Here is a 14,648-nt window from a genome sequence, read left to right as displayed (position 1 = left end):
CCCTGTCTAAGAGGTCAGGGAGGGTGGCAGCTGTGATCTTTCAGAGTCCTGGCTAGAAAGCTCCGCTCACAGTGTTGCCTTGTTGGAGGACTCCTCCATGACGACGTTGCTCCCATTGGGAATCAGGACACGAAGGTGGGCTGCAGGATTTCTAGGGAAAGCATAGCCGTCTGGATACTTCCTTTAAACTTGTGATCTCATACCCGCAATGATCTCCCAGCACCACCCAGACATCCTACCATGATGTTCTAGCATGTCTGTTTTTCTTCTTTCTCATATAACTCTTTTACACCTCTCCTCTCTCCACAGACCTTCCTAGACCCCTCTACCTCTCACTCTCAGCAGATGACCTTGCTGTCTACTTTATAGAGAATACCTAAGCTACACTCCCATAGGAGCCCTCTCACTTTCCTTCACCAGATCTCCAGCCCAACAACTTCATCATCATCTTCCCTTTGTTACAAACAAGGAGAGATTCTCTACTTTTCCAAAGTCTGTCCCTGTTTCGTTTTGCAAAGACTGAGTTCCTTTGGGCATCCCTTTCTCTCATCCTCTCTACTAGATCATTTCTACCTACCTTCAAATGTGCATCCTCCCTTGACCTACTTCAGCTGCACACTCCCTCCAACACACACTTCTACACTCCTTCCTACTCGAATTGCTGTGTCTGTGACTTCCCCTTTCCCACCTCCCCTTCTTACTTTACATTCCAACCTGTGCTTGGCTCCCACCATTACATAGAGGCTCCTCTTGACCTCTGTATTATCAAATCTAATAGTCATCTTGTCTGTGTGCTTCAAACTCAGAAGTGTGTGGCACTGTTAACTCTTCCCGCCTTGATGTGCTCTTACCTCCTGGCTCCCAAGACTCCACCCGCTCCTGGGTTTCCTCCTACCTCTCAGGCTGCTAGTGCTCAGCCTCCTCTGAAGATGCCTTCTTTTCCACCTGAGCCAAGTGTGGCAAAGCCTCATGGCTTGGTCCTGGCTCCTCTTCTTGTCTTTCCTCATATTATCTCCCTAAGCAATCTTGTCCATCCCCATGGCTTTAAGTAACATTTATGTTCTGATGACATCAAATGAATATCTCCAGCCTAAAATTCTTCCCTGACTCACTTTGATGAATTCAACTGTATACTTGACATTTCCCTTTGGATACCTCACAGGCATTGCAAATATCTCTTGTCCAAAAGTTAACTCCTGCCACTCTGCCTCTTTTTAAGTTCTCAAACAACTCAGCACCTTTTGTGTCTCAGAGTCTTTAAATAACCTGCATTATCTTCCTGGAATGATCTCTCCTCTGCTTTTTTACTGAGTTTTACTTTGTCATCCAGGCTGGAGTGCAGTGGTGCGATCTCAGCTCGCTGCAGCCTCTGCCTCCTAGGTTCGAGTGATTCTCCTGCCTCAGCCTCCCGAGTAGCTGGAATTAAAGGCATGTGCCGCCACACCTGGCTAATTTTTGAATTTTTTGTAGAGTAGGGGTTTCACCACGTTGGCCAGGCTGGTCTCAAACTCCTGACCTCAGGTGATCCACCTGCCTCGGCCTCCCAAAGTGCTGGGATTACAAGCATGAGCCACTGCTCCCAGCCCTCTTGTCTGCTATTAATACATCTGACTTCTCATGCTTCAGGCCTGTACTTCAACTTCAGCACCTCAAAGAGGCCTTTTCTAACTATTCACTCTAAACACATTCTCTCCTTGTTATTTTCTGTCATTGTACAGTATTTCTTTCATAAAAGTTATAATTTGTAATTAATCACATATTTTTTCTTTCCTTTTTTGGGGTTTTTCCTTCTGCTAAGTTCCATGTTGGTAAAAACCATTTCTTTATTTTCTAATGTGCCCCCAGCACATTACAATGTGCCTGTGGCTTATTTGAAAAAATAAGTGGATATTTGAAAAAATGAGTGAGGGTCTTCTGGTGAAAGACAACAGGAATGGAATGACCTTAAACATGCTGGTCTGCCCCCATTTTCCTTATCTCAGTGCTGTAGAGCACCCATTACAGCACCTCCTGGAATAAGAATAAATGCCAGTTTGGGAGCATGAGGAGAAGGAGAGCTGGTGAGGTATTTAATGGGCTGGGGACTATTCATGGACTAGGACCTTTATAAAATCTTGTCTCAGGGTAGAAGGATTGAGAAAAAATCTGAAAGCTACTGAAAAAGCCTGAGTTTCCTCACTCCTCATCAGGAATCGGGCCAAAAACATGGTTTTGTTTTTAGGCCTCCACCTTTTTCTGAAATGATGCCCTGTACTTCTCTCTTCTCACTAGTGGAAAGACAAATGGGGACCCAGATTGTGAAGCCTGTGCTCCTGCGCTGGCCCTGAGCTGCCTGGAGGAGCTTAGTCAGGAGACCAAGGCCAGGATGCAGGAAGAAGCCTACAGCAAGGGGTGAGTCAGACCTCAGCCACCTGGAGGGCACCTGGCAGGTCTCAGAAGATGCCTTCCCACAGGTCCTTCCCGTTTCTTAGAGGCTTTAGGGAAGTAACCAGTGGCCACAGGACCTCCTTGCCACGGGAAGGAACTACATTGGAAAGAGCAAGACTGTTCCACAGGAAGGACAGGAGGAAGCAGGGTCAGAGGGTGTGGTTAGACAATAACGAGACTGCCCTCTTTTTAGGCAGAGAGCCACCAGAATGCCACCGCTAAGAATAGTCTGGAAATCAGGGGCCCTGGGTGGGTTCCTCTTGGTGGTGCCTGAGGCTTCCTGACACGTGCTCAGAGCAGTCATGTTGCAGCCAGCAGTGTCCAGGAGCAGCTGCAGCTCTGCTTCCTAAAACTGCTTTGGTTACTCCTTCCTCCTATAAATGGAGTCTCTTCAACTTCCAACTGCCTCCTCCTCCATTTGAGCTTCAATAGCACCCATGGCCAATTGTCAGCACTGGAGAGACCAAGTCCTGAGCAGGGCCCAAGCCTCAAGGTAGAGAATGACCTCCAACCATGTATGGTGCCCTAAGCGTCTCCTGTCTCCATAGCTCATGAGAAAGACGTAGCTTCCCACTGACACAGAATCCATGGACTTCAGTGGTAGGTTTGCCCAGCCAAACTGCTAGTGTTAGACACTCAGCGTAGGACAAGTGAACAGAGTATGTTTGGGGTAATATTGATCCTGGGGGAGAAAAACCACAAAGGTTTCTCTTGGAAAGTCTGCCTTTTTCACCCACCACTGTCCTCTATCCTTGGAATGCATAGGCATGAACTCCTTCATTGGTTTTGTAAACATTTACTGAGTACCTCTCTAGGTTAAGCCATGCGCCTGGCGCTTCCAAAAAGCATTCCAACACCCTGCGAAATGAGTGTCACCCTTCCTCTTTTACAGATGAGAGGCTGAAGCTCCACGGTCACGTGGAGAACAAATACAACCTCAGCCCTACAGAATGTTTTGTGGGTTAAGAACCCAGTCAGGAGACCCTGTGCCACATTTTTTCCCTGTCAGTTTTATCACACTTTCACGTAAACAGGAAGGATGACTGAGGAGTGAGGGGAAATGGTACTGGCACGAGCTGCCTTGGGATTCAGTGGAGCTTCCCAGCTTTTTCCTGTTTTGTGGAACCACAGGAAGCGCATAATTATTGGAGGTGCTGCTCAAGTCCCCTCCCCTAGGAACTCAGGAGAGGATGCATTGCACCTGGCCTTTCCAGACTCAACTGTTCCTTTTTGCCCCCCAGATTCCAAGAAGGTCTAAAGAAGACCAAAGAACTTCAAGACCTGAAGGAGGAGGAGGAAGAACAGAAGAGTGAGAGTCCTGAGGAACCTGAAGAGGTAGAAGAAACTGAGGAAGAGGAAAAGGGCCCAAGAAGCAGGTAGGAAGCCTGTGTTTGGAGTCCTTGCCATTGCTGAAATGGGTTACAATTCGTCTAATTTGGAATTGCCAGTCCAGGGCAGCAGTGAATCTCGGGCCCCAGTGAGTAGCCAAAGAAACCAAGAGGGCACGCATGTTGGGAAGGAAGTAGAGGAAATCCTAAAGAGCCAAGATAGCTAGCAATGAGAAGTTTGCAAGAGCTTGAGAGGTCAGGGGCAGTCATGGGAAGGGAGAAGGGCCCTAAGTGGAGTCCCTCCCAGCCCAGCCATGGTTAGCTCATTTCCCAGACGAAATTATGGATAGCCATCCGCATGAAAAGGCCCAAGACCAAGAGAGTTGACTTGAAGGCCTGGAGTGTGTTTCTTACAAGAACAGGGACAGGGAGGACACATGGAATAGAGGGCAAACTCAGCTCAGTGGCAAAGGTGAGTCTCCAGCAGGTGCCTACCATGCTGACCAATCAAGCTTGGTCACCCAGACAGTGTTTTCACTTTAGTTTGGAAATACTTGGGGTTTTCTTTTAAAATACTTTCTATTTCAAAGGTACGTTCCCCTAAGTTGGGGGAGGAGAATATAACATGTAGATAAAGAGAATATAGACCTGTATCTTGTCCCACTTGTGGTTCCTGCCTGGCCTTTAGGATGCAGAACCATAGAAATGACCTCATTTAGTTCCAGGGCACTCCATGCAATAAAGTATTATGGGAATGAGGTCTCGCCCCACCTGGCCTGAATTATCCCGCAGAAGTACATGCTTAGGGATAGGATAAACTAGCACCCATAGAAGAGGTACACTCTACCCCATAGATATAATAACCATGCCAACATTCTGGATTTTCAGGACAGCCCAATTTCATTTATTCAGCTGTGTTGTCTCTATTAGTGTATTTAAACCACAAGTCTTGAATCTTGATTTTTTAAAATGTAGTAATAGCCACCTTGGAAAAACTTTACCAAAATCTTTGCTTTTAGACCCCTGGGCTATCTTGGGGTCCAGGGCAGCTCCAGACAAAATATCTAACCAGCTGCTGAAATATTATCTAATCCGGGTATGTATCTGTGCCTCATTGCTGGAAAACTCTGGAAACCACATGCATGCAACAAATAGGTAATGAAGTGAAGATTAGAAGCAAAATGGATAGGCACACAGGAGCTACCAACAGAGCCCAGTTGGTGGAGGATTCAACTAAAGTGAGAGGTCTCCACCCATGCTAGTCAACCCTATTGTTCAAGGGAAGAGCCACTAGGAGAACTGGAGAAACGCTTCTCCACTGAAAACAAATCACACACTGCCTTCACAGTGAAAGAACCTCCAGGTTTAACAATTAAAGTGCAATCCCTACTCCAAGCAACCAGATCCTGTTCTCCTTAGGCCTCACCTCCCTCCTGAGGGTTCTCTGCTCGTATTTCTCAGGCCACCACATTGCCCTCCTCCCCTTTAATGCGGTCAACCAAAGCCCTGGACAAAAAGCCCTTCCTCTGGCACCCGTGAATACAGCAGAAACCAACTGGAACCTCTAACACTTCCAAACACTGAAAAAGAACAAAAGAGAAATAAACAGAGAGAGAGAGTACATGGAATATAAACAGTCTGGTTTGCAAAGCAAGGGGATCAATGTCTTATCTAACTAGTTCAATCTCAGGCAATTGTTGGCTCCCTCCCATTTCATGAAACCCCCCGGGGAAGTAAGGCTTAGGTTGGTTCCTTTCTGTCCAGCTCCTGGTCATCAGTGCGTGGCAATGGTGCCTGTAACATTTATCATGCACCTGCTCTCAAACATGATTTCTCCCCTGAAATGTTGGTACCTCACTCACAAGCAAGGTTTGAGGTTATTAAAAGTTCCATGTCCTACTTACTGCATTTTTAAAACACTGGGTTCAGCCCAGCTGCTGATCACTTAAGAGATTCAACATCACACATTAAAGTCTTTTTGTCTGAGTCACATATCTGTTATATATAACAATTTATATTACAAATATTGCTCTCCTGAGGATCAGTTTAAATAAACTTTGGGTGAACCCCAATATCTTAACCATATTAAAAAAGAGAGCACAGCCTTCTGACATTGAACAAGTGAGACTCATAAGGGGACAAAATAAAACTTTTGTCTTTTCTCCCAACAGCTGTTCAAACCAGCTCTGTGGGGTTAAGAGGACATTCTGGTTCCTTTACTTTTCCAATAACTCTCAAGAAACAGAAGTTTACTTATAACAGCCAAAAATTGACTTCTAAAGAAATTCTATTTCTAATCTATTTCTAACCTCTCTTATAGGCCAGGCATGGGGTGACCAGCTAAGGTCACACAGCCAGATCTTGGTCTCTTCCTTTGGAGCCATAATTAAGAGTGGGATTAGAGTAGGGAGAGGCCTCTCCGGCAGCTTGTTTTGGAGGATAGAAATACAGCCCCAAAGTCTCCATTTTAGCATCCAACTCTATCTAAATAGAATCTAGAGAATCTACAAAGGGCTGAGAGAAAAAAAGCTTCCACTTCTAAACCCTCCCTTCCCAACAGTTGTGAAAATAGTTAATGATTTTCAAATCAGCAAATGTGCTCACTTTCGTGCTTCCCTTAATTGTGACTGAAATGATCTGATGGGGTTCCCACATGGAAGAGAAACCTGTCAATGTTCCCTGTGGCCTTAGCATCCCAGGCAGGCACTCTGAGCAACTGGTCCCTTTCTAAGGATGGCATTTATTGGGTCTTTCAATCCATTGCAAGTCATGCATTTTCTGCTAGCTCTGAATTTGAGCTCTCTGCTTCTCAGCCAATGGCTTGGTCATTGCAGTGTGTGTGTGAGCCTCAGGATCTTCAGAAAGCACTTTCGTCACTTTCCCCACCTCCTTGGTTTAGGAATCCTCAGTATTCTCATTTTTCATATTATTTTTTTAAATTGAATTAGAGGTTAAAAACAGCAGGAAATCCTAGCTTAATGAAGGGGCTCAGGGCTTCTTCAGAGAGCTCTAGAATGGACTTGTCAAAGCAGGCCATCTGCCTGTTGTCTTTTCACCACACCACAGAGAGAGAGAGAGAGAGAGGACAAAATGAAAGATAGTTGGGAAGGAATCAAGAGGGGAAAGGGGCAAAAATGGAGAGGAAGAGACACATGAAAGGGAAGGAGAAAGAAGTGTGGAGAGAGTGAAGAAAGAAAAGGAGGAAGAGGGAGAAATTAGAGAATAAATATTAATGAGGTCGAGATAACATCATGAACAAACCACCCAGACATTGCAAGAGGCTTCTAATCTTCTGCCTGCTCTTGAATGTTTTGAAGGGAACTCTTGAGGTTGATCTAGTCCCTTGTCATTTATCACTAGATATCAAGCTTCTTAGAGTTTAGCACAGTCCTTCCACTCTGGACACAGTTAGATGTGGAACTGAGAACAATGAATTATGCATCTGAGGCAAGGGACAGGTTAGAGCTTGGAACTGACCATTAATGCAGCTAGGTGCTAAAAAGATACATGGCCAGCCAAACCTGTACTCCCAGGCTTGGGAGAGTGCAGATATCAGGAATCGCCCCATGAATAGATGAGGGCATGTATGGATGGATGATCAAACAAGTAGGTAGAATGATCTAGACAAGTAGCTCTCAACATCAAGGCTGTGGACTGGTGGAATCAAAATCACCTGGGAAAATGTAGCCAATGATTCCTAGACCGTAACTTTGGATATCCTCGTTCAGTATGCTTGGAGTATTTTGAACAATTACTGCCAACCTAATCTAGGCACAGCTGAGTTTGAGAACTATTGCTCAAGACAGCATAGAAGCTACCCGCAGAGAGAACTATGGGTCTGCGTATCATATGTGTGCCCCGTATACTAAAGCCTCTGCCTGTTTTTTTCATTGACAGCAAATTTGAAGAATTGGTCCATTTCTTACAAGTCATGTATCCCAAACTGTGTCAGCACTGGCAAGTGATCTGGATGATGGCTGCAGTGATGCTGGTCTTGACTGTTGTGCTGGGGCTCTACAATTCCTATAACTCTTGTGCAGAGCAGGCTGATGGGCCCCTTGGAAGATCCACTTGCTCTGCAGCCCAGAGGGACTCCTGGTGGAGCTCAGGACTCCAGCATGAGCAGCCTACAGAGCAGTAGGAAACCTCACACCTAGCCAGTGCCCTGCTGTGAGACACTCAGACTACCACCCTTTCCCCAAGTATAACGTCAGGCCCAGGTGTGGACACACTGCCGCCCATCCCATCCCATCCCATCCCATCCCATCCCATCCCATCAGGTCATGAGGAAGGTTTCTTTTAACATTTGGCACTTCTGTGGGAGCTATTCATACACAGTGACTTGATATTCTTTGAGGATCAACAAAACTGCCCTGGGAAAGCATCCAGTGGATAAAGAAGTCACCTTCACCAAGGAGCTCTATTGGAAGGGAAGGTCTCCTGCCCCTAGCTCAGGTGGCTGGGGAGAACTAAAACACCTTCACTGGTGGTTGGGGGTAGGGAGCGGGGCATAGGGGAGGAGGAGGTAGCGGGCAGTAAAAAACTTACTCTCTTTTTTCCTCTCTGTAATCAGTTATCAGGAAGAATTTGCTTAATGATTAATACCCTAAGGATCAGACCTGGAATTTGGAGTTGCAAAGTGACTGTCTTCCCATTTCCCATCTCATTTTCAATAACTTCAGCCTCCCATTCTCTCCTTTGGAATGAGAGTTTCTTTTTACAGAAGTAGGAAAGGCTCTCAGAAAAAAAAGTACAGGCTGAATTTAGCTCAGTGCTTGAAATGGGAAGATATGAATTATTATATATATGCATCTGTCCACACACACTGTTGTGTACACACATACAACATGCATGTGCACAGAGCCAAAAACCCTTCAAAAGTGTGCTCTGGGTGTGTACCTCTGGATAAATAAGATGCATGCCAAGCCAACCCACAGATTTTCACTAGTGTGGGGCAGTTACCAGGCACCTGTTCAATGAGCTGTCCACATGGATTGAAGATGTTTTAAAAACACTGAAAACTCATGGCTTCAATGGCAGACTCACTAGTCTCCATTTCAAACGCTGACTCTGAGCTGCTGTACAGCACAATCTATTCCCTATTCTCTCTTTGAAAGCAGTTAACCCACCTCACAGGTGAATGAGGAGAGAAGATGTGCTTTCTGCTTCAGTCTCTTACTCTGTGTGTGACTACATGCAAGGGTAAACTTGCACCTCAGTGCTTCAGTTCAAATAGGATTTCCAACCCAAGTATAATTGGGGATGTTTCAGAGCATCCCCAGTTGTTTAGCACAGAATGGAAAGAGCACATCCCCTCTTCAACTTCTCTCCCCACTTTTACAGCCACTGCCTTCATCAGTTTTGTAGGGGTGTTGATTTCCATGTGGGTTTTATTGTCATTGTTTTGCAGTTTTGTTTTGTTATTGATATTGTTTGCTTTCATTGCTAAAACTCATATATGACTTACTATGAACCAAGCACTGTTCTCAGTATTATATAGGCATGAATTCATTTAAGTCCTAAAGAAAAAGAAAAAAAATATGAAGTGGATACTACCCTTCCCATTTTCAAATAAGGAAACTGAAGCACAAAAAGAACAAGTAACTTGACAAGGACACTCAACTAGTAAATCATGGGGCTGGAGCTCAACCCCAGGGTAGGCTGGCTCCAGAGCTGTGCTCCCCTTGACTCTTCTGATAGTCTCCTAGCTGGAAGCCTCACATTCCAGTCTCACTCCCCAAAGTGGCCCATCAGCTACTCCATCTCTGGCTCCCAAACTAAACAGTTTCTCTCATAGCACTGGACCTCCACTCACTAGTTTTTCTCCAGCTGTTCTTCTCTTTTCTTCAGGTTACTCTTCTCGACCAAGTGCAAAAATTATCCCCTCCATACCAACTTTGATGACCTTCCTTCCATACTCCTTACCAGACACAATGTAATAGGTCACTCTCCTCTGTGTTTTCTGGCACTTTTTAAACATTATTATTATTGACCTTTACCTATAGTATATCACAGCCTATTTATTTATGTTTCCCCTAGCATTTTTCCTCAAAGACAAGAACCATGTCTTACCCATCTCTCGGGTGAGTGCCTAGCATGGTGGCTGACGCTTGGGAGCATTGTTCGAATGTTGGTCGGTAAATATTGTTCAAAAGAACAAACAAACATTCAAGGTGGTGGAGAGCAGCCTGGGGACAGCTGACATGCTGCATGCTTCCCAGTACCAGCACCATCACCACCATCACAATGCAAAAAGCAACATCTCTCTTAACCTCAGCTTATTCTGTTTCTCAGTCTACTCTGTGAGAGAGCAGGAATGAGACCAGACTAGCAACATCATTTCCAAGCTCAAGGACTGGGCTCAATGCAGTCACTCCTTCAGAGAGACCCCCATCCCAAGGATGCCCCACTTTAAAACAGGATGTTTACCGAAGGGGGCATCCTTTACAGTAGCTAGAAAATGACTGAGGCCCAAGCCAGGGTTGATCAAGGATGTGCCATTAAGGTAAAGAGCTACAGAGCAGGGCAGAGGGACTTTGGAGGCACAAGTGGATGATTTTCCTGGCCTCTTTCAGGGGGTCTGGATACAACTGAAGGAGCTTTAGCTACATGAGGCCCTCAGAGCCAAAGACAGGATGCAAATGGAGTTCCAGAGAGTGGCCATGGAAGCAGGACTCCGGGTGGGGAATGTTCAATCTCTGCCTCTCTTATTGTTCACTTGGTCACAATTTTCCCACCTTTGTTTCTGGATGAGTAACAGCCAGGAAGGCAGATGTGGAAGCTCCTGCACCTCCAGCTGCCCCACAGAAAGGCCTGCAAGAGTACTTCCAGGCACAGGCCCTCTCCCACCCTATTCCATTTGTAAGAAGGGAGGTCAAGGAAAAGGACATCTCCAAAAGGGAGCATAAGAGTAGCCATATGTGCAAGGGCACGACTGAAAAAGTGCTCATGGGTCTATCTTTTCTGGAAAGCAAAGACCAGCCTGAAGCAGTGGGAGCTGCTGCCCAAGCAGTAGTGAACTGGAGAGAAACAGGCCCTGGATTTTCAATGAGGATGTGGATCTGAAAGAAGAGTCGCCCCAAATGCCTCTGAAGTCTGACATCTCTGCTTAGCCCTAGGAGTCTGGTTCCCTGCCTTCAGTTGCAGAGTAATGTGTTTGTGTCATTGTTGATGTCACCTCCTAAAAAGACCTTCACTTTCTGGCTGCCACAAAGCCATATGTGTTGCTCCCCATATACAGCCTGACAGAGTAAATGGAGAGGGAGTGCTGGATTTGTGTATCACTGGCTGTCAGTTCCTCGTGTTGTTAAGCCTCACACAGGTGTGCTAGCATTGAACTGTAGAGTGTCACATACCTGAGTTTGAAAATAAAAGCACATTTCCAAACCTCTGGCAGCAGCCAAATGCCTCCTCATTTATGGAGCTGAGTTACAGTCTTACCCCAACCAAGAATTAGATGCCTTTGGATATATTAGTGCATCCCAGAACCAAGTCAGAGGTCCCCAACCCTTGGTCGTTGTACTATGGGCTACCTCACAGGGGCTGGATCAGTTCCTACTCCTCTTCCCTTCCCCATTCCTGATCCCAGTTTCCTGTATCTTTCTGGTCTATGATTTTTTAAATTAACACATTTTGCTGTGATTGAGTTTGCTGAGTTTTTAACCAACCTGATTTCCACAGCTGAACTGTTTTTTGGTCTTTCTTACAGTTAGCTGCAGGGGAATGTGGACTTTCTAAATCTAGTTCCCTAAAAATAAACTCTCCCGCCCAATACTTCACACCTTTTTTTACTCCCTTCTTTGCCTACCAAAGCCAGAGGATTCAGATGAGAACACTGAGACCCAAGAACATGGCAGAACCACTAGATGGAAGCTGGATCTTTGAATGAGCACTCCCAATTTTGAACTGTGACATGAATAAGAGATAAGATTTTTATGTATTAAGCCACAGAGATTCCAGAATGTTTATAATAGTTAGCCTACCCTACTAATGCATACATTTGAACCAGAAATTGGGTACTTTAATAGCAAAATTCCAAAATATGAGGTTCTAGCTTACCAGCTACGTGGTGAGAAACAAGAAAACTGCTAGAAAGATGGTAAGATGGTAAAGTCTTACCTGTGATTACTTGGAAAGCATCTCATGGTTAGCCTATTGCTTTATAAGTGGTGGAAAGGATCAGTGTTGGAGTATGGAAACTCGGCTGCCTTTAGCAAGGTATTATAGGAGAAATAATTGGCTATGTGGGAGCAGAAATGAAAAAGAATATAGAGCATTCAGAAATGTGAAAGATTGAAGGGTAAGAAAATCTGACAACTTCTAAATCCCAGACAGACTAAAAAGAGCTTTGAGTGGGAGCCAATAAAATGTCTCAGTCGAACAGATCAACTCAGCCTTATGGCAAAGGCTAGATTAAGGATGTGGCCCTTTGTGAGTTCTAATGAACTTAGTGTATTCACCACTAAACTTGAGGGGTATGGTGCTGAGAAACAAGAAATACTTCTGGGAATTATGACTGGGAAAGGATTTGGGGTATGATTATTGGCACATGGAAGCAGAAATCTAACTTTGTGAGGAAATTTACAAAGAAACACAAGTCAGGACTAAAATCCTCTTTGATTGTTCAAGTGAGGAAACAGCTTTTGGGAGGAAAGAAAATATACCAAAGAGATACCTGCACCCTTATGTTTATTGCAGCACTATTCACAATCGCCAAGATGTGGTATTAACATGTGTCCAGCAACAGATGAGTAGATAAAGAAAACATGGTGTACATACACAACGGAATAGTATTCAGCCGTAAAAAATAAAATCCTGACATTCACAGCAACAGAGATGGAAATGGAGGCCATTATGTGAAGTAAAGCCATGAACAGAAAGTTAACACCACATGTTCTAATTCATGGAAGCTAAAAAAAAAGACCTCATGGAAGTAAAAAACAGAATGGAGGATACTAGTGGCTGAAAAGGGAAGAGAAAAGGAAAAGACAGATTTGCTAAAGGACATAAAATTAGGAGGAACAAGTTGTAGTGTTTTATGACACTATAGGGTGACTGTAGATAATGATAACATTTTCAAATAGCTGGAAGAGAAGATATTGCACACCCCGAACACAAAGGATAAATGTTTGAGATGATGAATATGCTAATTAGCCTGATCTGATCACTACATCTTGTTTGTATGGAAACATCAAAATGTACATGTGTATAATTATGTATTGATTAAAAATAAAATTTTAACAAAAATTAAGAAGACTTTTGGGATCTTAGCTTACACCAGCAGGAAGCAGACTGCAAAGGCTGTGCTATTCCCAAGGAGGGCATACTCCCTAATATCCACTTCAAATGTGGACAAGGAAGATTATATACAAATTAATCTCCCAGAGGGATGCAAAGGGCTGAGGAAAGCAGTGGATGTGGGAGTTTCTCTCAGAAAGCAGATCAGAATCAAATCAAGGTTAAGTGACTGTGGAAGGCGGAATTTCTAGAATAGCCCTCCAAAAATGTCCCACCCCAATCCCTGGAGCCTTTGAATAGGAGCTGTCACTCTTGTTGTGTTACATTAGATGGTACAGTTGACCTTCAGATAGGGAGGTTATCCAGGTGGGCCGATGAGTCCTTAAAAGCAGAGAACTCTGCTTGAGCCCAGGAGGTAGATGCTGCAGTGAGCCACAATGGCGCCACTGCACTCCAGCCAACAGAGCAAGACCCTGTCTCTTAAAAGAGCAGAGAGCTTTCTCTGGCTAACTGTAGAAGTGAAAGAGAGACTAGAAGTATGAGAAGGACTCAGTGCGTCATTGGTGCTTCGAAAATGGAAGGGCTATGGGAGAAGAGAATGGTCCCCGGCTGACACCCTGCAAGGAAACAGGGACCTCATTCCCACAACCTCAAAGAAATGAATTCTGCCAACAACCTGAATGCGCTTGGAAGTGGATTCTTCCCCAGAGCCTCTGAGTAAGAGCCCAGCCCAGCCAGCACCTTAATGTCAGTTTCTTGAGACCCAAAGCAGAGGACCCAATTGAACCCACTCAGACCTCTGATATATAGAAGCTGTGAAATGATAAATGAGTACTGTTTGAGCCACTAAGTCTATCGTAATTTGTTGGACAGCAATAGAAAGCTGGCACAGCAGCCTTTCTCAGGCCTCTTCGTTGGTATTCCAGAAATTCTATGGCTGGTGATCGCTGTGGCTCTCATTCTCCTCCTTGACACAAAGCCTTGCCTTCCATGATTCATTCTTCCCCTTCCTGTCTTCCTTCGTTCTTATTGTAATAAGTGAACAAATGCTAGAAAGCTAGCTCTCTTTCGGGCATGGTGTTAGGTTTTAAGAACAATCACGAAGAGGCCAGGACTCTGACTGTCTGCCTCCCTGGTACTGTGATGATAGACTCATGCATGTCTCTGGGAAACTGGAGCTTGTGCTCACCCAGGTCATGAGGTCTGTATTGGAGATGTGTAAGGGCTGTTTCCCTGGTCTCTTAGAAGTTTCCTGCATTTGTTTAGAGCAGATTCTTTTTTTTTTAATTGATATTTTTCACAAAAAATATCTAACTTTATGACCAGTACCACTTATATAAAAAAGAATTCATTATCCATATACTTTTCCTATAAAAAACATTCATTTTGGAAAAATCTCATAAACCTTTGCCCAAGACATTGCTTACAAGCCGGAACTCCATAATTACCATGAAGCACAAACCACTGAAAATCCAGCTAGAAAAACATAGAGTACACTCTGCTAGTACACAGCACAGATAAACCTCGTGTTCATCGAACAAGAAAGGTGGAGTCTCACTTGAATTCTGGCCTACCAGAATATTAAAGGAGTTATTAAGAGAAAGTTATTTTATAAAGCACCCCTGCGGTGATTACTATTGTAAAGTTAAAAATCCT

At 44.5% G+C, this 14,648-nt stretch overlaps 1 protein-coding gene across 1 annotated transcript in view; it reads left to right on the top strand.

Annotated features, from left to right (window-relative positions):
* MRVI1 (murine retrovirus integration site 1 homolog) overlaps positions 1 to 11,145 on the top strand; it is an 87,719-nt gene extending 76,574 nt beyond the window's left edge. Inside the window, 3 exon segments of the mRNA XM_021926088.2 lie at positions 2,272 to 2,391; positions 3,669 to 3,803; positions 7,653 to 11,145. Coding sequence (XP_021781780.2) covers positions 2,272 to 2,391; positions 3,669 to 3,803; positions 7,653 to 7,896 — 499 coding nt within the window. The 3' untranslated portion in view covers positions 7,897 to 11,145.
* Positions 11,146 to 14,648: the final 3,503 nt, after the last annotated feature.

The sequence above is a fragment of the Papio anubis genome, chromosome 12 (assembly GCF_008728515.1).
Source record: "Papio anubis isolate 15944 chromosome 12, Panubis1.0, whole genome shotgun sequence".
Lineage (NCBI taxonomy): Eukaryota > Metazoa > Chordata > Mammalia > Primates > Cercopithecidae > Papio > Papio anubis.
Note: the sequence above shows the minus strand (reverse complement) of the source record. Positions and strands in the feature narration are given on the sequence as shown.